At 36.1% G+C, this 22,008-nt stretch overlaps 1 protein-coding gene and 1 long non-coding RNA gene across 5 annotated transcripts in view; one reads left to right on the forward strand and one right to left on the reverse strand.

The window, feature by feature from the left end:
- The window catches only part of MIB1 (MIB E3 ubiquitin protein ligase 1), a 78,010-nt gene that overhangs the window by 23,721 nt on the left and 32,281 nt on the right, over nucleotides 1–22,008 (forward strand). For all 3 annotated transcript variants that reach the window (XM_063167375.1, XM_063167384.1, XM_063167394.1), the window contains exons 7-12: nucleotides 32–215; nucleotides 566–710; nucleotides 1,836–1,969; nucleotides 2,969–3,076; nucleotides 6,738–6,935; nucleotides 9,341–9,492. In XM_063167375.1, coding sequence (XP_063023445.1) covers nucleotides 32–215; nucleotides 566–710; nucleotides 1,836–1,969; nucleotides 2,969–3,076; nucleotides 6,738–6,935; nucleotides 9,341–9,492 — 921 coding nt within the window. The remainder of the gene's footprint in view (nucleotides 1–31; nucleotides 216–565; nucleotides 711–1,835; nucleotides 1,970–2,968; nucleotides 3,077–6,737; nucleotides 6,936–9,340; nucleotides 9,493–22,008) is intronic.
- Nucleotides 11,827–20,020, reverse strand: LOC134423894 (uncharacterized). Of its 2 annotated transcripts, XR_010029221.1 has the most exons (4): nucleotides 19,384–20,020; nucleotides 19,091–19,282; nucleotides 17,456–17,702; nucleotides 11,827–13,322 (listed from the first exon to the last, which is right to left on the reverse strand). It is a non-coding gene; the product is annotated as an uncharacterized LOC134423894 (long non-coding RNA). The 2 variants fall into 2 exon arrangements; XR_010029220.1 differs by lacking the exon at nucleotides 11,827–13,322 and having other exon boundaries at nucleotides 13,825–17,702; nucleotides 19,384–20,016.

Raw genomic sequence — 22,008 nt, forward strand, 5'->3', positions numbered from 1 at the left:
TAAGATCTTCTTTAAATGTTTATTTGTTCAGGTGGACATTTAATCCAGCTGTTCTCACCAAGGCCAACGTTGTCCGAAGTGGAGATGCTGCTCAAGGTGCAGAAGGAGGAACCTCTCAATTCCAAGTGGGAGACCTTGTGCAAGTGTGTTACGACCTGGAGCGAATCAAGCTTCTCCAGAGAGGTCACGGAGAGTGGGCTGAGGCAATGCTTCCAGTGAGTAACTGTGTGTTTGCATTCACAGAATGGTCAGGCTTGTGCAGTATTTCTAGTAATGTACCTGTACATTATTGGTATGTACCTGTGTTTTATTGTATTGTACCTGGACAGTATTGTAATGTACCTGGAGGCTGCAGCAGTCTAAAAGGAATTTTCTTTTAAGTTTTGGTCAAACTCAGTGGAATACTTGATCAGGTGCAGCAATCTGCTTACCTAATGAAACCTATATAAGAGTAGTAGTGATTGTACTGTTAAACAATGGACTTCATAAAATTTATATAATATTAAAAATAAAATATTTAAGTATCTGAATGTTTCACTTACATTTGATGTTTTCCTTAATTCAGACTTTAGGTAAAGTTGGTCGGGTCCAGCAGATTTATTCAGACAGTGACTTAAAGGTAGAAGTTTGTGGGACATCTTGGACCTATAATCCAGCAGCTGTCTCAAAGGTGGCATCAGCAGGATCTGCTATAAGTAATGCATCTGGTGGTAAGTTTGAAGCATAACTAGTAATATTGCCATATGTATGGCTAGTAATTGTGTTAATTAAAAATTGTTAATAGATATTAATACACTCTTTGTATGAAAAGATGAATAATAGCCTTGGAGTTGAGTAAATGAAGTATTATGTGAGAAAGATAGGAAAAAAGCTTGCAGTCAATATGGAGATGTTGTTATATTGATCAGGTGCTTCTGTTTGGTCGCAGTGCAGGTGTGTCTTTGGAGGTCCACTCTAAAGACTTCAAAATAGTTGGAAGGGACATCAGATTGAAATAGGGACTGAGGCATGCACTGGCAGTAACAAGCAGCCTCCTTGTTTAATAGATGGTTAAGACAGCACGCACAAGCAAGGGATCTGTTGCAGGTGGTTATTTATTATAACTCAGGATATTTATTTCCTTAAAATTTCTATCTTATAATTTAGTCAGACATCCTGTGACTAATTACAGTGGGATTTTTTGGTGTCTATGTAATCACACTTCACTTTTGTTGAACATGCTGTCATTCATATAATAACAAGGCAGAAAAACTGTCCAGTGTGTTTTGTGTTCTGTTGGCACTTTTCAATTGAAACTAGAATTTTTCCTTTTTTTAGTCATAGCTAGTCATTCTTTCCTCTTCACATATTTGTTTTAATGCCAAGAAAACTTTCTACATAGTTTTCTAGATTTTTTCCTAAGGAGGCATAGATGTCGTGAGTTTTCTCAATAAAGAACCGAGTACAGTGGCCATAAAACTATCTAGAAGAGCAATACAACTTGGTGTTTCAAATCACAGAAGACATGCTATACCCAATGTTAGAAAGTCTGTAATAGCAATACATAAGATCATGGTTTTACCTTGTGCCACCCTTTTGTGTTTTGCAGGAGAAAAGCTATTTATGGTTCAACCATCTTTGTTTTGAAGTGTCTAATGTGCAGTCTCCACTGTCTAAAGCGTACTAGGGTGCAGCTCTTATTTCAAACTCAGTCATTTTACAGCTGCTATTTTATGGTAGTCTGTGTATTACTATGTACATGGCCTTAGAAACAAAACAAATGTAGCTGGGTTTTTTTTTCTGTTCTTGTGTAATTAGAATTGTAATCTTAGTTGTCGTTTGGCTAACAATTACAGAGAGATTGTCCCAGCTATTGAAAAAATTATTTGAAACCCAAGAATCTGGAGATCTCAATGAAGAATTGGTTAAAGCTGCTGCCAATGGAGATGTTGCTAAAGTGGAAGACTTGCTAAAGAGGCCAGACGTGGATGTGAGTGTTCTGTTTTGGGAATATCTCTTTTGGGGGGCCTCTAGTACTAAAGGAAGGACACCTGTTCTGAATACTCCTTTCCAGTAGGTAGTGTGTCTTCTTAGAAGTAATACAGCTAGTTCCAGTATCTCTTCTCCCATTTGCTGTCCTGTGAAATGTGTGTGGGCTGTGTGAACACAGAGCTGTACATACTTTCTTGCTGGACAGATTTTGTAGTCTTTTGTCTGCTGTAAATTAAGATACTTTTCAGCCTCTGACTGCCAGGGTTGCTGCAGAGAACCAAACATTCCCAATTACTGAAGGATATTCAAATTCTTCTTTTTTCAAGGGGCATAGAAGGAAGGAGGGTAGATTTTTCAAGATGTTTTTGCTGGTGTTGTGAGTTTCTTTTGTTTTGTTAAAACTCACAAGGTAGATCATCTAATCTGTTCTCTGTCAGATTTCTTTTACCAACTTGTCTAATACTGAAAAGTCTAAAATAAAATGCTTAGTAATTATAGGATTCCATTTATAGAACATATTTTGAAGTTACAGTCCTCACTACAGTAGTAGTAGTGCTTGGAGATAAGAGTCTGAACTTTGGTTCTGAGCACTGATTTTTATCTTAAGATTTGACAAAACATGGCTTTTTGTTCAGACTCTCTCCTGTTGTTGCCATAAATTTGGCGAAGAAGTTGTACCATAGAGCAGAGGACAGGTATACATCTGAGACTTGTTCTCAAAAATCTTGCCTTTACAGGAGTCACCCAAAGATGAATGTTTTTAATTCAAGCATCATTAATGTTTGTTATAAATCCATTTCTTCTTCTTTCCTTCAATCTAGCTAATATAGAAATGAAATAGAGAAGCTCTAGGTGATCTATATATGCTAAGAAGGCATCTTAAAATTGTTCATTTGATTCTGTTATGTATGCTGTTGCTTTGAGTTTTCTACTGCTGAACAGCCTTACAGGGGTGTGTGTGTGTCTTGAAACTCACCTGCAAGTGTTGGCATTGCAGGTGAATGGGCAATGTGCTGGACACACAGCTATGCAAGCTGCAAGCCAGAACGGCCATGTCGACATTTTGAAGTTGCTTCTGAAACAGAACGTGGATGTAGAAGCAGAGGTAACCTAAAAATTTCAAAATATGCTTTGTGTGTCCTTAAACTTTGTTACGTGCATAACAATTGTACTCAACTTGCCTTCTTTTTAAATGCCAGAGTGAAAAACTGCTTTTATAACTGTGATTGTGACTCCTACTCCTACTAACAGTATTATGAAGGGTCAATATTGAATTCCTTACCACTTCTCATTAAATGAAATACAACAACTAACATGATAGAGCTATGTAAGCCAGCATGCCCTTCTTTCTTTCCTTTGGTTTCATTTCAACAGTAGAATACAATGGGAACTCTGCCTGTGGCATTGAGGGGAAAAAGATGTTTATAGATGCTGCATCTCCAACTTCACATGCTTGCCATGCTTCTTATATATACAAAGTTCAGTTAGGAGAAATCTTTCAATTCTTAACTAAAACAAGTTTAAGCAGAAGGTAATAGCAGTATCTTTGGGTATAAACTGCCATCTCTGTGACCAGTTTTTCAGTGCCTTTTTTTTAAACCTCACTAAAAATGGAAGTTTAAGTTTAAACCTCTTGTTTAGGTTTTTTAGAATAATTGTTCATGAGAATTATCTATCAGCATACTCCGATATTTGCATTTTGAATTGATTTTTACTCAATTATTTGCACAGAATGCACTCTGATATTGCAACCATTTCTTGTTTTGCACAAGGCAAGAAGCACAAGAAGGATCTGTCAAATTTGATTTATTAATAATAAAAACTGAAGATTAGTGGGATGCTGAGAAATTAATTGTGCACCCAGTTGTTGTTTGCATAACAGAAAAATAGCTTCACATGCTTGAGCATCTAGCATTATATTGTGTTTGATATACAGAAGTTAAAGAATATTAAGACATTAATGAGACAATGTAATTCTTGGAATTAAAACTATTTTATTTTTACAGACACACCATTAATTTATAAAGCTTTCATGCTGGCTTGAATTGATGCAATACGTACTTGCTGTGGTCTGATTTCTGTGAAATAACTTCATGATAGAAGTAGTGCTTTCACTGCAGTACAAAGCAAATACTGGTAAAATTAGGCTAAACTGCTTTTTGTCTGTACTCTGGTGTTCAGAGCTGCCATGTTAATCAAGTGGTGGACTGAAGGGACGGTTAGAAGCGTTAAAGAGATAGGTAGAAGCACTACTTAAACAGTTTGAAGACAATCCACCTGGTAATCGACTAGCACTAGAATTGTGAAGGGTTTCATGTTTGCTCAGGCTATAGAAGAACCATTACACTAGCATAAAAAAATTGTCAGGGATTTTACTTGACTTTTAAAGCCATCTTCATATAACTGTGTTGCTGAAGTGAGGATTGTTTTCCCACTTGATTATATAATTGCCTTGGTTATTATAATAGTAATAATATTCATAATACTATTAGATTTGTAGTTGCATCTTTAAAACTTTAAAAATGTAAGCTGTTTTATCAATATTTTAAACATATATATAATGTTTATAAACATAATTGTTTACGAAATGCAAAGGTCAGCAGAGCTGTCCCATTAAGCAGAGAGCAAAAATGTCGTTCATTTACTTCACTGTTGTGGTCTGAGGCATGGAAGCAATGGATAAAAATCCTTACTTTCCTTGCTTTATAGCTAAGTTGGATATTTTTACACTTAAAGTCATTACTTCAGAGTATATCCATTCATGATTACATTTTCTGGGAATATCCTCATTGTTTTCTCCTCTGTTTTTCTCTGATGTCTTAATGTAGACTACAAGTGGCCTCTGTTTAGTCAGAGAACAGTTGGTTATTGGTGTAGCTCAAAAACCCAGTGTAGATATTGCATATTAAGAATATGTAACCTTCTAGGCTGAAGGCATTAATGGTTGTCAGTTATTATATGAAGAGTATTATATTATACTGTTGGCATGTATAGAAATGTAGTGCTTTTAATATTTAGATTTAAATTTAAATGTCAATGTAAGTCTTAAGGACAGATGGTTTACTAGCTGCTAGCTTTTTCTAGATGAATTATTGCTATTGGGTAGGATTTAGTTTCTGAGATGATTTGTTTTGATGCTGAGCTAAAAAAAAGGCCCGCATGATACTGGACCTCTGCTTATTAAAGTAGGAATTCTGTACATTAAGACTTAATAAAATCAGGCGGTTGTGTCTCAGAATTGAAATATGGTAAAACTAAAACAGTCAGTAATTATACAGAGTTTCATCCATAAATATCTTGGTGTACTTTTCAGACTGCAAACATGAAAAGACAAATTACCATGCCTCTGTGAAACCAAGTGCTCTGTAAATACAAGTCTTGTAGCAGTTTAGGACTACTGTCACACTCTTGATAAAGATTGCCTCATAATGATCCTTATAACCAGATGAAAAATATAGAGAAGGTCCCCTTTCTGATCCTTTTCCCTTCCAAATGGGCAAACTTTGGCTTTTTTTGACTGTTGGTTCTTGTTAGATGAGCCTGAGAAGGAATCCTGCAATCTGAGAAGGCAATTTGGTAGTGTGAGTTGACTTAGAGGGAAAAAAAGTATCTTTTCAAGAAGCTGTTGAAGCTGCTATGTAGTGCCCTGACTATCTTGAAAACCATATCCATGTTTTCAAAAAGATACATTTGATAATTAGGTGATAAGTCTTCTTCCACCATTGTAAATGCTGTAACTAGTCTCATTGTGCAAATAGAGTTTGTGCTAAGAGCTACTAATTTTTGCATAGGTTTACAATGTTTTAGAAATGTGCAATATATAATAAAAAGTACTTAGAAAGATGTTGCTGAAGAAGCAAATTGATGAGAAACCTGAGCTCACTCAGGAGAGGCAGTGAGCCATTAATCAGTCGTGATTTTATTTTACAATTTTCAGTGTTTCTCTGTTTTCAAAATTGAATCCTACAAATGCATGGTTACATTAAACTGTGCAGAAATACCTAGCTAGAAACTAGCTTATGGAAGTTATTTAATCATGTAAACTTCCATTTTACTTCTATCTTTTCTATACTGTCATTAATGCTGAAATCATTTGATTGATATTTTGAAATGTTTCATGTTGTACAGTCAACTTCTATGAATGTTAAAATTGCCCAAACTGACAAATTTGACTTTCACATTTTGATTCTCAATTTGTGTGAAACTGAAACAAACTGAATCAGAGTTTTAACACTGTGAATCATCAACACAGAATCAGAACTTCTAGTTAATGTCAGCATCAGTCACAAATTTCCTTTGGAAAAAGTTTTTTTTAAGTGAAAACCAAGACACATAATAAATCCTAATAAATACTAACCTAATTACATGAACAAGAAAATATTCATGTCTTGCCCTATGGTTTGGAGTCCATAATACTTCCCAGATTACAGGAAGAACTACCCTGGGATATTAAATGTTATACTGTTTGCGCATTGGATTTAATCTGTGGTTTTTTTTGTTCTTTTCATTTGGATATTTTCTTGACAGTGGTTGTTTTATAGTAGGAACCCAAATGAAGCCATTTGAGTTTGATGAACAAACCACACAGATTCAGGGCAATAGTTATATATGCTGTAGAATGTCATATGTTTTAGAGCATGTGTGTTTATATATGAAGTGATTCTTCATCCTCTATTGCTGCAGTTTGAGCAATTATTTAATTGGGTATTTTAATGGTGTCATGGAAGTCTCATTTTTCTTATTCCATCAAATTGTTTCCACTTTAGGACAAAGATGGAGACAGGGCTGTCCATCATGCAGCCTTTGGTGACGAGGGTGCTGTGATTGAGGTTTTGCACCGCGGCAGCGCAGATCTCAATGCTCGCAACAAGCGCAGGCAGACTCCGCTCCATATTGCTGTCAACAAAGGTCATCTGCAAGTTGTCAAGACTTTACTGGACTTTGGCTGCCACCCCAGTCTCCAGGTAAAGTAAATTTTAATGGAGAGTCACTTTTCAGCTACTGAATTGTGTGATTTGCTGCATGTAGGTGATAGAAAAATCATGGTAAATGGGATTGAAAGGAACAGAGATGGTAAAGTTCTCTGTCTCAACCTTTACCCCACCATGTGATCAACTGTAACAAAAATGCTGTTCAGTCTGTTTGTTTTCTTGACAGCTAGATTGACTCCTGCTTTATTCTATAGTTGATGCTAATTGCTGTTTTCACAGTCTGTAGTTATTTCTAATTGTTAACTTTCCTTCCTGATTAATTACTCCTGTATCGAACCCACAACTCTGTGCTCCTTCTGCAAGCTACAGTTTAGCAGGCCAATAAGACTATGGAAAGTTTTGTTAAAAGAAACCTTTAATTTTTTTCCCCAAAATAGACTTATCATTGATAGAACTCTTTAATCCGATTCACTTTCGAATATTCAGCTTTTTATCTAGAAAGCACTCATGTAGGATTTGAAGTACCATAATTTCATAGGGAATTTCATCTGTAATGAAGGTGATGGAAGCAGTAGCATAAGTGCAGTGTCCTGTTTAGCAGGTAGAATGGAAATGTGCTGTCAGATAGGCAGGTATCCCACTGCTGAATGCAGCTGCATGAACTGCATTAGTAAAACAAATCAGAATGGGTAAGTTTGAAGAGATTGGCATCAGAAAAAGCTGTAGTGGCCTGGGCAAATCAAGATATGCAGTAACAAGACATTGCCTCTTTGCTTTGCCGTGTCAATAATCAGATTTTTTTGGGGACTGTATATCCACATAAAAGAAAATGAGCAAAAACTTTTTTGAAATTAATGAGCATAGTGATTGTTTATTTATCTCCTTCTATGTGACTCTTGAGGTACTGTCTTGATCTTGCTGAGATTGATCTGTTCTATCCATCCACATCCTGTTTACTATTTGTTGAACAGTAGGTATAATAAGGAGTTACATGTGCTGAGACCAGTGAAGGGTGATTGTAACTCACATAGGAACTATGGGTAGCCAAAGTGGATTTACCCGAGTCTAAATTACAGAATTTTGTTTCAGTTGAAAAAGTCAGTGGAATGGTGCAAGGATGCTGCATCTGGAAAATATAATTGGCTATTGAAAAAAATGAACTTCCAGATTCAGCATGTGTGCTGAGGAACTGCGATGTGCAAATGTGAGTAGGTGATTGATTTTGTCAATGAAAACACAGGGGAGTGAGACTGAGGCATGACTGGAATTTAACTGGCCAGCACTCTACTACTGTGGCCACTCACTCTGTAAACATATATTAATTAAATGCGAGCATTTAAACAAAGTAAAAGCTACGTGATTTGGTTCTGGCAAATTGATTCACACTGGTTCAAGTGCCATATTCTGGCACTTTTTGTTTGGCAGGTTTTGATTCTCACTGTAGAGATCTGTTTTTGTACTAGTGAATTGCTAAAATGTTCAGTTTCTGTGTTAGCTTGCAGTTGAGTCAGTGTTGGTGGCAAGAGACTTCCTGACTTACATGGTGCAACAATTTTACTGGAAGCATCAATCTGGAGATTTTGCCTATGTAGCTGGAAGTAAGCTTAAATGGATGTGTTTTCTCGCTGTTGGTCTAGGGCATTTCTCTTCAATCCAACCATTTGCATCCTTGAATAAGTAATGTACAAAATGCTTCTAGGAATAACAAGTATTTTTTCCTTATTTGGAATACTTGAAAAATAAAGCATTAAGCTACAAGTATAAATTCTTTGCTTGTTCATTTGTGCTGTCAAGTATTATCATGTGCCTTGTGTAATAAAATCTTGCCATAACAAGTTAAAAGCTTAATATTGCTTTATGGCATTGGCTTTTGCTTCATGGAAAGTTATATGCTTAGTTAAAACAACAGATATGCCTACTTTTAGTACCTGGACTGCATTTTATTTTGATTTGCTTATGCTTTAATTTCACACTATTATTTTGGTATTGTCTTCTACATGGTTAATTGCTGGCTAAACTTAGCATTTATTACTCAAAATTCCATGCCTCCTTTTGCCTGTCTAGTTTTCCCTCTGTCACATTAGTTTTTATTGCTGTCCTGTTATTTATAAATTGTAATTTGGGCATCCAACTCCATCTGGATGAGCAGCATAGAGAAGTCATTATCTACCCCAGTGTCTTCAGCACTATGGGGTACAAAGCATGGTTCTGGCAGTAATGTGTCTGTACAATGGTGGAGCTCAGGGTGGGGCTTCCCACTGAAGCATTTGCAAAACTGGAGCAAGATGAGAGGCAGCTTGCTCTGAACTGTGCAATATAGCAGCACTCAGGTCTGGAAGAGCTGTTTTGTGTTTATGCAGTCAGTTTTCCTAGTGATATTTTAGCATCTTTTTTATGTGGATGCATGCAAAATTGACATAAACTGTTTCTGGTTTTAGGATTCTGAGGGAGACACTCCACTTCATGATGCAATAAGTAAAAAGCGTGATGATATCCTTGCTGTACTCTTAGAAGCTGGAGCAGATGTTACTATCACCAACAACAATGGGTTTAATGCTCTTCATCATGCTGCACTAAGAGGAAATCCTAGGTACAGATTTCTTTTTAATTATTTTTATTGTATGTAAAAGGAAAGCAAGTACAGGTGAGGGTAGAACTATGGTATTCTTTCAGAAGGTCCTTATATCTGCATGTAGATGTATTTCTTAAATGTTGATGTTGCTTAGCTATCTTTCTAATGTTTGGAAGCCCTTACTAGAATGAAGCTAGGAGTCTGCTCAGTTTAATGCCTGTATCCAGATAACTCCAAATTTCTTAGAAATCTCCTGTCATGGCTATAAAATTTTGCCAATAAAAGTTTTGATAAATAAGTTGTAAGATCTTGAAGATGAAATCGTGATGTAGGATAAAAACAGTAAATACTGCTGTTTTCCTTCTTGAGTATTGGAATTGATAAAGAAATTTGAGGTTTTTAGAAATACTTACTTGTGGATAATTATTAAGTCAACCATACACTTCTAAAGCATTCAGGATTATTGCATTAGATTATATTTGTCAGTATTTGAAACAGTTAATTATATTTTCATAGAAGTATATCTAGAAGGAATTTTGTATTTCAGCTTTTATATAGCAGCTCAACTGAAAAAATTCATTTTAAAGCACAGTTTGTTTTATGCTTACTGTATTCTATATGTCTATATTCAATTTTCAGTTAAGGTAGCTCTTGAAAAATCCTTCATAGATAGAACTTTAAAGAAAAGTTGTGTTGCTGGTTTCTTATTACACTGTGGATAAATAGTATTTTTCAAAGCTGTCATGCCAACAAGACTTCAATAATACTTTATCCTCGGGTGGAGTATTTAGTATAGTTTACACAAAAGAAGAAATGTGCATGTTTCCTTACAAAATTTGGCTTTTCAGTTGAGAGGAGTTGGAGAAATAATGCTGTAAATTTGTATAAATTCCACCCATTATTAATATATGGGATTAAAATCTAGGTTAGTCTCTTAGAACACAGCTATCAAGATTGATGGTTAAAAAGTAAACATAATTAATTATCTATGTTTGTAGAAAGGAATCATTTCATGAGGTAAAAGTAGTGGCTGGAAGTGTTGATAGGACGAATAAATGTTTACCATTTTCTACAGTACTCATAAAAGGTCTTTATGAGAACACGTCAAGGACCAAGTGAAGGGAGCTTATTTTTGGCATTCAGAAGATAATTCTTCCAAGTCTCATTTGGTAATTTGGTAACTTCTTCGTCTAAAGTGAATTCTTCCTACTTATATAACAGCATTAGCCTGGAGCACTGTTTCCTGTCTTAGTTACCCTGGTGGGGTATATTTGTTTTTTTTCCTGCAATGCTTTTCCTCAGCTCTTGTGGTAGTTGGTTTGTGTGACCATAATCTCAAGATGAGATGTAGGGAAAGTGTATGGGGGAAAAAATGTTTTTCATAGGCATGTGCTGGAGATTTTTCTGTGGGTGAATATTTTAAAAGTGACAGACCATTCATTTAATGGAGGGATCCAAGTTGTAGTTCAGACTGGATCTGTTTGATAGTTGGTAGAATGTGAAGTATAGTGCAACTTTAACCAGAATCCTTCCTCCTTTACAAAAGTTTTCATTGGAAGTATTGGAAAATGTTTCCAGTATTAGTGATTTGAATGCTGTGTGGGTTCCCTCCATACAAGAGGTTTCACTAGTATCTAAAACAGATATTTAATATTCTTTCTTGGTTGCAGTTCCATCTGAGCACTGCTCAAGCATGCGGAAAAAGAATTTTGTCTCCCATCAAGGAAGGAGTAGTTTAATCTAAAATATCTAATGCTCACAGTATTAGATATATTACCCATCAGCCTGGCAAGAAATAATTGAAAATGAAACCAAAATAAATCTATTTTGATTTCTCCCCCTGGCCAAAAGTTGTCATAATATTTTCATTCATCTAGGAGTTGAGTTTTATATTCCTCAAGACTTCAGTGATGCTCCTTTGTTTCATTGCTGATTTTGTAGTTCTGCCACTTGCCTGTTTCTGAATGAAACCTAAGTTTTTGTTTTTACCACTTTGTTTTTCTAATCTGATATAGAGCAACAGCTATTACTGATCTGTTAAATGCAGTAAGCACAAGCTATTTAAAACACTGTTGATAAAACCCCCCTCATCTTTAGTTTGTTACTACTGTGGGTCACAGACAGTATGTAATAGGTTCTGCTTGAAACCTTACTTTAAGACCTATCTTTCCTCATCTAAGCTGCCCTGCTCCACCTAAACTGAAGTTTTTGTGGCTTCAGGATGTGGTGCCTTATATTAATACAATGCATTAAATTCTCCTTATATTCAAATATATAGATATATTATGTAATTTCTGTATTATTTTATAAAGCTTAAACATGTATTCAAATATATATATAAATGTGTAGGCATTTGTGTGCATAGCTATAATTCTAAAAATTAAAAATGTGCTGTGTATGCAAGAATTAATGAAGTTCACATGCCCCGTCCTTGTTGAGGATAATAAAAGAAATGCATGTGTTAAGTGCATGAGTATCACAATAAATGGAGGTGGATTTCTGTAGTATTTTTTCTGGTTGATGTCAAATAGGTATTTGGAACCAATTTCATTTTCAGAGCAAAATTTCTTGTTTTTTGAGTTCTGACCTTTATAAATAATAGGGAGATAAATGTCCCAAGACAAAACCTACAAATTATGCTGAGAAGAACATGCTAAAGTTTTTAATTTTTCATATGAAAACAAATACATTCTATTTTAAATGTTTGAGTGTTGGATAAATAATATAAGAAAGACAGCGATTTATGTCAAATACTGCTGAGATTTTCTCAGCACTTTATCTTCCATGGCAGTTTGGCTGTGTTTTCCACAAGTCAAGGTACAGTGTGTTTCAGAGAGCTTCCTATTCTTAGAAGAATATTTCTCCTTTTCATGTTTTGCTTCTCTTTGTACCTTGTGAATTGGTACAGGAGGAACTTTCTGTTTTTGTGCTGATGTATAATATTGAAATGTAGAATGAATGTTAGTTAATGCTGTAGGTAGCTTTAAACTTGTGCATGGGAGATAGAACTAAAAAGAAATTTTAAATTAAGTATGGGAAAGTTAAACTTTTATTTAATACATGGTTTCTTGTTCGTGATTTTTAACTGAGTCAGTCATATTAAAAGTGCATTTATTTTGGACTTTTTTCAAAGTACTGTGAGCCTCAAAGCTTGGCAGACTTTGCCTCTTCAGTGTTAATGAGATTTTTTTCAGACAGAAAAAAGGAGAGTAAAATTTGAAAATACTGTACAGATTGGTTATTTTTGCCACGTTATCATCTCTTGCTTATGTTTGATCTATTCGCATACCTGTGACTTCAGATTTTGAGCTGAAGACATGACTGTGAAGTGTAGGCGTATTTTATATCCGTTGCCCCAGTTAGTTTTAGATTTGCATTGTATCTTGTGAAGAGAGCTTTATTCACTCTGCAGCTAGCGTCTTAAATAGAGGCTGCTCTTGGAGCTGACCTGACTTCACACACGTGCATGATTAGTTCTTCAGGGCAATAAATTCTGCTGGACTTTAAATCAAAAAATTAAAGTCCTGGAGTAAGATACAGATCTTAGGTATTGCTCTCCAATAGCAAGAAGTATGTCATCTTTATGTTCCTAAACTGGCAAGCAGGAGATTGTGGTTTAAAATAGAATTGTAACTTTTCCCCATGGTTTTCTTATTATTTAGGAGATCTCAATTTTTTTTTTTTAGATTTGCAGATGGTTTGAACGGGTTGGCAGTGAGATTTCTAACTGTAGCAATTTAATTGAGAGGTGGGGTTTCTCACTTCTACGTAGTGTTAATGAGTGTCTTCAGGAAGTGTCTGCAGGACTCACGGGCCATGTTGTCATGGAGGTCTCAGAGAGACAAGTTCTGAGGAAATGAGAGTGGTACAATTATTTTCTAAACCAGTCAAAGTGGTTTTTTGCCTTTGTATTTGCAGTTCCTGACAGTAAATGTAGGTTAAGCTCTAAGTGCAAAGAGAGTCTGTTTTTAAAACCTCTTATTAAAGTATAATGTTAGAAAATGCTTTGGAAGAATACTTTTGTTCAAGTTGGTTTGGAGGAAGAGTATAATCTTCATGAGCAGACCTGTTATTAGGTGGCAGATTAGCCTGTAGTTGTTGAGGTCAGTAACAAATGTATTATCTTTAAGTAGTAAATAATGTGCCCGACAGATACAAAATGGCAAATTCAGTTCCTGCCCTGGGGAGTTTCCTTCCTTGTACAACATAAAAATGGGGAGAGGAATGTCCAGAAAGTAAACCTGCCCTGCCAATACTGTTCATGATTGTTTCTTTTTGGGTTTTGGGCTTTTTTGGTAAGTTCTGCTAGAAAGGGCACCAGACATGAGGAAGAATACAAGAGACAATAAATCATTAGGAAGTGTTTATTTCACTGCTTACCTATCTTCTTTATAAATATTGTAAGAGATGGTTTTTACTGTGTATGGACAAAATGTTAAACACCAGTTGCTATTTATTTACAAATACAAACTTGAAATTTTGGAATACAGAATTTGCTACACTCCTGGTTACCTTCCATCTTCAGGCTGCCTAGAAGTTCAGCTGGACTGAAGAGAGGACTACATAATTGCTCTGAGCAGGTTTCATGTCCAGTTTTAACATCAGAAATCCTGTAGTGATCAATGCATAGCTACAGCTGGTTGAAGGGGACCAAATCCATTGAAGAGGTGATTTGGTTCCATTTTACCAGCTTTAGCAAAGCATTGGAGTGCAGGGAGCTTATAATTCACTAACACATTTTAAAGCACATGAGCAGTGCACAAAGAACACGCGGCTTTCTTCTGTGTTACACAATTTGTCTCTTGTCAATGCAAATTTTTAACTCTTTCCTAATTTGGAGATGGTATAATTAAAAGCTGTACACCAGAAGGGCCTGTACAGATTTGTTCTGTCCTTGTGTATTTCCTTGAGGATATTTGGATGAGTCTTAAATCAAATCATAGTTACAGTTTAAACTTTGTCCTGTCTAGTGTAGTCAGATTTTAGAATAGGTTAGAAACTGTAGTCTTAAAGTTTCTATCAGAAATAGATAGAGCTCCCTTACTTCTTTATGTTAAATTTTACTGGGGAAGAACGTTTCAGTTTCCTTGTCACCCTCCTCCCCCCCTTCTCCTCATTCATTTTCTGGCAGGTTCCCTTTTGCAGCTGCTTTTATGCTGTAGTTGGTTAGCACAAATATAAATGCCAAGTGCTTTCAATTCCATTGCTATATCTCTGGTTAGTATTAACTTTTTAGGAATGATTATATAATATAGCAGGATAAATTTAATTTTTTTACCTTGATAACATATGTAAAAATGTTTAATGCCAGAAAAAGACAGCTTTAAAAGTTTTATTTGGGGTTGCATTTCTTCTCAACTAAGGTCCTTAATACAAAATTGTGTGAGCTCACATAGCTTTTTTTTTGTATCATACTGAATTCTTTCTGAGGTTTGTCTGCAGTGGAAATTAGGGGACAACCTTAGTTCAAACCATTCTCTAGTAATGAGTATGTCAAGGATAGTCGATGTGTGTTTGTTGCATAGTCTGATGATGGTGAGAAGATCTATGTTAATATATTCCCCAACACTATGTATCCTAATAGAAATGTAGCAGGTGTGTCACTTGGACTTAAGCATCAAGACGGCTATAAAATGAGTTTCTATTTTTACCAGTTATAGAGGAACTGTTTTACAGATACAGCTGCTCAAGTGCGCTTTTGGATGGCAATACAGTTTCATGTACTGGCCATATCGGGACAAAAAACGGCTGTGGAAAAAAAGCCGTGTAGCATTTGATAATGTCAGCATCTGTTATCCCTGTCAGTCACACAGTTGAAATGTTTGAGTTACAACTGTGTCAGCAGATGCCCAAAGTTCAACGTGTGCTCGGTTAAAATTGAACAGCTGATCTAAGTGATGGATGTGACATTTTAGAGTGACTGGGTATGTATTCTTAGAGATATGCTAACGTGAACTAGCAGGAAGCAATGTCAACATATAATTTTAACTTTTGTATCACTCTGAACTGTCATTTTGTGTCAGAATAACATTGCAATGTTATACAAGGGAGAACACAGTATAATAAATTGTTACCAAAAACCTCTTGGATAAATTAAAGCTGTTAAAAAAATCTGTCCCATTTTATAGAAGAAGTTAAATCAATTGGTGCTGAGTGCAGGAACTCATCAGGAAAAGAGGAAAATGCTTAGCAATTAACCCCTCAGTGAAACTGCTAGTTATACCAAACTACTTCTGTGAGTATGACTGAGTTTAGTGGCCTTGTTTTATTCAGAAAAGCTACTGCAATTTGATTTGTTTCCCACTATAAACCAGGTTTTAATTTAGAGGTTAAGATACTGTAGCCTTCGTGTCAAAATATCTGCTCGTAAGAGAAAGAGGTTTAAAAAAAGTATTGAAACTTTGCTTTCTTAAGCAGGTAAGGTAATATTTCTGCTTGCATATATATATATTAATATGTAGTCTCAGGTGTTAAAAATATCAGGCTCGGATATTGTTAGCTGTTTGAGAATTATGTATTTAAAAATTAGTTCTCCATCTAAAAATTGTGTGTTGCCTTTGTTTATTTTTCTTGTTTGTTTTGGTTGGAGTTTTTTTCCTCACAGACATTTTAGTAAGCAAAGGGCTACAGTTAGAATCTTTAATCTGGGCCAAATGTGCGTATTTATCATGGACATATCTTATTAAATAACTGCTTTTAGAAGGCTGCTGTCATGAATAGAAATGGCTGAATTGGTGAGTGGGAAGTTCTTTCCTCGCATTTTCCCCTTGTTCCTGGATTTGATGTCGAGTATCTTTACCTAGGGATGGTATGCATCAATGTATTTTAATTAATATCACTTTTAGAACTTGAAACTATTGTGGAACTATTTCTCATGTAGTTCTTAAATTTTTTTTATGGCAAATTTTCTTAAATTTGGATTTAAAATAAATTCAGCTAATTTGAAAAAGAGTATTTAAGATACCTTACCTTTAAGGCTGTAGTTGTCATTTGTGTTTTCATTCAGGAATCTGTCAATAGCTTTAATCCGCTGACTAGCAACTCTGGCCTAGAAATCTCTGTATTGTCACTTTCTGTGCATAAACCTGACACTGCACTTTGTATCGAAGAGCTCAGTGAGCATAATAAGTGCTGATTTGGAGAAAATGTTAACTTAAGTCTTATTAAATTGCAGAAGTTATACTCAATTATTTTGGCTGTCATTTTTTGTAGATTACACTGTAATTTCTTAGCTGTTAATACTTGTCTCAGTTGCAACCTGTGGATTTAATGTTCTATGGTAGATGTAAATTTAAATACTACCATCTGAAGTACACAGAACAGGCTGTGATTGCTGTAACAGTGGCTTGTTTTTATGATATGCATTTTGATAACTAGGCTTTTAAGTTTAGTTTAAGATCTATGAAGTGAGGAGTACTGGTAATGATGAATTTTGCAGCTATGCTGCAGTCTTAATTGGTGCATTTCAAGGTTTCATTTCCAGCCCTGCTTTGAATTCTGTTTGCAACTAATATTCTGTTTATCAGCTGTTAACAATTCTTCCTACCCACTTTTATAGTCACTTAATTTAATGTTTTGTGATTTGTTACTAACAAGTATGAGTTATTTTGGCAATACCAGCTGACCCTTAGCAAGCCAATTTGTCACATGAATGTCATTCAAACAAGAGTTTGAACCTGTTTCTTCCAGCAGCTGTTTAGTTTCCTCTTACTGGTCGTTCCTTGCCTGCCAAAAATACATACTTCTTTACATTCCATAGCATTGTATGTTCATATGGGTACATAAAGAAGTATGTGCTCTGAGCAGGTACACACAGAGTTGCTTGACTGCCTGTCAGATGAACCTAAAAAGTATTTTGCTGCATTTTCTTGCTGTCATTAGGTAAAACTGGCTAACAGTTCTTTGGAAGGACAACAGTTCTGATAAACTGATGGTAGAAAATAAACTTAATATGCTAACTGAACTTTGCAATGCAATTTACCTGCACAGTGTCTTAAAGCTGGGCATAGTTCATTATTTTGGGATGGCACTGATGTTAGAAGTGCTTTTCCATATTTTTGCAGCCTCTTCTCTTCTAAGTGACCGTGTTTAAGTAGAGAGTTGAATCGCTGATAGGTTTGCAATGTCTTTTCTTAGAATTCGTAGTTGTAGTCCACTGTAAAAACTTCAGCTTCTTCCCAGGTCTTTTAGCAAATTTTCATGCTGGGGTACAGTTTGCATCTGGTGTCCTGAAGGGAAGCATAGGCTGATATAAAATAGCAGTTATAAACTTATTTTCTTACCCCAAATCCCACTTCTATGCTTTTTGTATCCCATCCATTATTCTGCAAACTCTTTGCAGCTTTATCCTTATTTACACTGTATTTCAGAGTGATTTAAAAAACAAAAAATAAAGCAAAACAAACAAAAAAACCCCACAAAAAGCCCAACCCAAACACAAAAGCACATGTCACCAGTGATCCTGCTTATCCTAAAGATGATGACATTGAATTAAGAAAACAACCTCTAACTGCTGTGACAGGATTTGGATTGTTAGGCCGAAGGTCACATGTGAAAGCTAATACCTATTCAACACTTCTGCAAGCAGCTTTTCTCGTTTTTTAAAACTGGCACTCACCTGCTTCAGTCAAAGTCTTGTACACCCTTGAAATATTTATGACAGCTAAAATAATTAACTAAAAAATTAATCCAAACCAAACAAAAAAGCCTCATAGAAACAAAGCCCAAGTTTAACCCTGTTTTGTAAGATTTTCTGCAACTTGGTTTGGAGCAGTGGTTAAATATTGGATGTGCAGTACAGCTTTGACTTCTAAAGGACTGTCAGATATAGCTTATGGTTGCTTAATCTGTATTTCAGGAGTTGGTTTGGGTTACAGTAATGAGTAAGCTTTGTCTGTATAGCATTATAAGGTGAATTCGAAATAAGCTGAACAATTAGTAACTGTAATAGTTGTAAGGAAATCTGAGGGCAGAGGAAGTAAGAATTTCTGCAGCTCATGACAAAAACCTAGTGCAGCTGATAGAGAGCAAATCAGAGTGTAGCAGTAGCTAGCACAGTAGTACAAGGAGAATCAGCAATGCAGCATTAGAATCACAGCAGTCACATCCTAGTTTTTAAGTAGGCTGTTTTCATGTACGTCTGATATAAAGCACCTTGAAAATTTTGCCGAGACCTATTTGAGAACTCAGCATTGCACTACCACACTGTTTATTAGGTTGTCTTTTTCAAGTTTGTACATTTTTAGTTGTGCATAGGAAGATAAGAATACATCTCACTGAAATGAACAACCAGTTAATGGCATTGCAATTTACTAGTTTATCTTCTTTAAAAAGAATTCTACCTACTAAGCAAGTTGGGATTTGGTTTTTTTTGTTTCTTCCTTTTTTTTTTTTTTTTTTTTGCTATGAAATTTGGACTAGCAGTTGTTTTCTTTCAACCTGCTCTTTACACTACAAATGCTTGGTACTTTAGCACACTCAAAATTAAGCTGTTCCCAGAGTAGAGGGATTAATACAACAATTTAAAAAACAGTCTAGTAAATAAGATATACATGCAGAAAGTCATAGGCATCCTTTAAACGTGCAGAATAATGCAGGTCTCCTGATGTTCTGTTACCTGTAAGCTTAGTATCATGCAGCATTTGCAGTTGGAAGAGAGGTAATGACCTAGAGACACATCAGCAGCAGCCATCTCATCCTGAGTGCTCTCACTCTATTCGCTGAATCAGCTCTTCGTTACATGGGAGGGGGAGGCAAGGGGGGGCGAATGTCGGTGCATACAGTACCTCACCACCTTAAATAGATAAAACTTAAAAGAAAAAAAAAAGGCATGAATATGAGTGCCTAATTGGCACCTTCTTCCTTTCTTTTGAATGCTAAAATATGGATGATGTTGTATAGAAATTATACCTTATGTCTGCTGGACTGAGAGTTAAGACTCCAAGGATAGATGCTAGGAAGCCAAGGGAAGGTGAACTTAGCCCACTGTCAGATGAAGATAATCACAGGCAAAAAGAAAAATAAAAACCCAACAAAAGACCAAAACCAAGCCCCCAAAAGTTGGAGTTGCTTCCAAAAAAAAAAAAATTAGAAAAAGGCACCAAAAAAATAGCGATCGTCTCCCCCCTCCCCCGGCAAATATTGGTTTCTTCTAGTTCCTTAGATATTGCACTGCATCTTTTCTTGCTTGAGGTTATGTTTCCAGGCTTAACTGTAGGCAGGTCTGTGTTGAAGCTACTTTCCATCTTCAGAGGTCAAGTCTGCTCGCGAGGTCAGGGCTCCCGCACACACACTACAGAAGTCACCAACCGTATTTCCCACTTAGAGGGCACGAGCAAAACTGTTACGGCTTTATAGGCAGCTAAGCATTTGAAACATGCACTCCCAGGCAAACAGGCTCTCTTGTGCCTCTCTCTTCCCTGACCATATTTAGTCAACCATTGCAAAAAATAGTCTCTCAGCTGTCGATTGTCGATCCGGCAGCGAAGGGAGCCTCTATCCAGCTCTCTGCCTATTGATTGTGCAGCCTGCACTTCCACCGCCGCTTAGCCATTTGTCCCCAGGTTTTTTTAGCACTGCCAAATAAAGCTCTCTCTCATGTTTCCAGTTAGATTTCCCAGGTTTTCACTGAGCTTGCGCTGCTACTAGTAAACCCTGATGAGGTTGTCACTATACTTAGAAACATTTGGGGCGGGAGGGGGGGAGGAGTGGGAGAGGGAAAAAAAAAGGCAGCCCTGCTAGTAACAAGGCAGGGACTTCACGCAGATATAGAACAATAAATATCCTGCGCTGCCATGGCAGGTTGTGTAACCTGGTTTCTTGATCACTGACAAATGCCGTGACTAACGCGTTGATTAACCCAAGGTCTGAGCAGCCTCAGTCCAAGTTTTCAATTGCAAATCATACAGTTATTTTATAATTAAGAAGTCAGTGCCCATTTGTAGCCCTGCATTTCCATATTCAAATCAAGTTAGAAATTATTTTTAAAAAGTTTAATTAGTAAATTCATATCATTCCATACCATTACGTTTAATAATGCCATAGTATTTTGTTCCTAATGCTTATCCATAGAATTGCATCTAAAAAAAATAAATGCATGTATAAATTAGGTGCTACTGTTCTTTAAAAACACTGAATCATTTTAGAAGAAAAGAAAAAAAAGAAGAAATCAAGGGAACAGCTCATTGCATTAATCTTTCATGTTTACAAAATTGGCTCATGGCAAGACTAATAACTGCACATTCAAAACATGAAGAGAGATTTTCATATTCATGGAGAGTATATGCAATGTGTTTTTTAAAATGAATAACTGAAATTTAGCATTTAAATACAACAGTTGGGAACCCAAATACTTCAAGACTTTGTATTCTGCAGACAAAATCTTTGCTTGGGAGCAAGAAGGATGAAAAAGGTGAAAATATGTCAATCTAAAATGAAACAAACTTATTAAATCAAGATACCATTCAATTAATATTGATGTAATTAGTAGTTACAAAGTTCAGTATGGTAGGGTAGAGAGTGAATTGCGAAGTCCTGAGCAGGCCAGTATATTGGATTTATACTTCCCTTGGTGCTTCTTTTTGTGTTGATTTTATCCTGTGCTTGGTTACTGCTTACCCTGTAACTTCTGTTGCTTTCTGGTTGAAGTCACATTTTTGCTTTTCTCTTTGTTTTCATAATTATACACTGAAGACAAAGTGTTGTGCAATACATTCTTGTGAATTCCATGTAAATGTATATACCTCATTGTTTCTTTGTTTACATGTATATTGAAACTGATTTTTCAAAAGCAAGAGATGCTTGAAAATCTGAGAAGCAGAAAGAAGGAAACAGCCTGCCTTCTTAAACTTTTACTAACTAGACCATTGGTCAGATTGGTCAGGAATTCTATCTGCAACTCTCAATTCAAGGTACAGTGTGCTCAGTAGTACCAGTCTAAGGTAATAATCTCTTCCTGTTGCTTGTTCCTGAGAGATAGAAACTTCCTTCTTCATTCTTCCAGTGGTTCTCTGTACTGCACAGCGAGTATGCTGTGAATCAGATCAGGGAGCTGATTTGGCTTGGAGTTGTGTGCTGACGTGCACTTACGATCTTATGGTTGCCAAAAATAGTGCTGTCCTGCTCCTGTGTTACTTCTTGCACTATGTTGGTACAAATGTTTCTTTGGCTTCACAGTGAGCAGGCTTGGAGTACTATTCCAGATGAGAAGTAATCCAGCAGAAAGGGATGACCTTTCAGATGCTGTGTTGGGACCACTTTTTGTGGGAGCTTTTTTTGAGCTGAGGTGGTAGTCAACAGGACAAGAAAGGGATTAGTAAAACGTGTTTTTTCTTCAGTTATGTTGTAAAATGCATGTCAGACTACTCAGTCTTGAAAGAAAACTTTGCCATGGAAGCTACCTTTAAATCTGAATTGTTCCTTCCAACTATTTGAGGCTCTAACAGGAGACAGGTGAATGGGTTTAGCTGAGCCAGGGTTAGGAGTCTGGAGAGGAGTATGTGGAGGTGGTGCATGTGTATGTGGAGAATACTTCAA

This window comes from Melospiza melodia, chromosome 1 (assembly GCF_035770615.1).
Source record: "Melospiza melodia melodia isolate bMelMel2 chromosome 1, bMelMel2.pri, whole genome shotgun sequence".
Taxonomy (NCBI): domain Eukaryota; kingdom Metazoa; phylum Chordata; class Aves; order Passeriformes; family Passerellidae; genus Melospiza; species Melospiza melodia.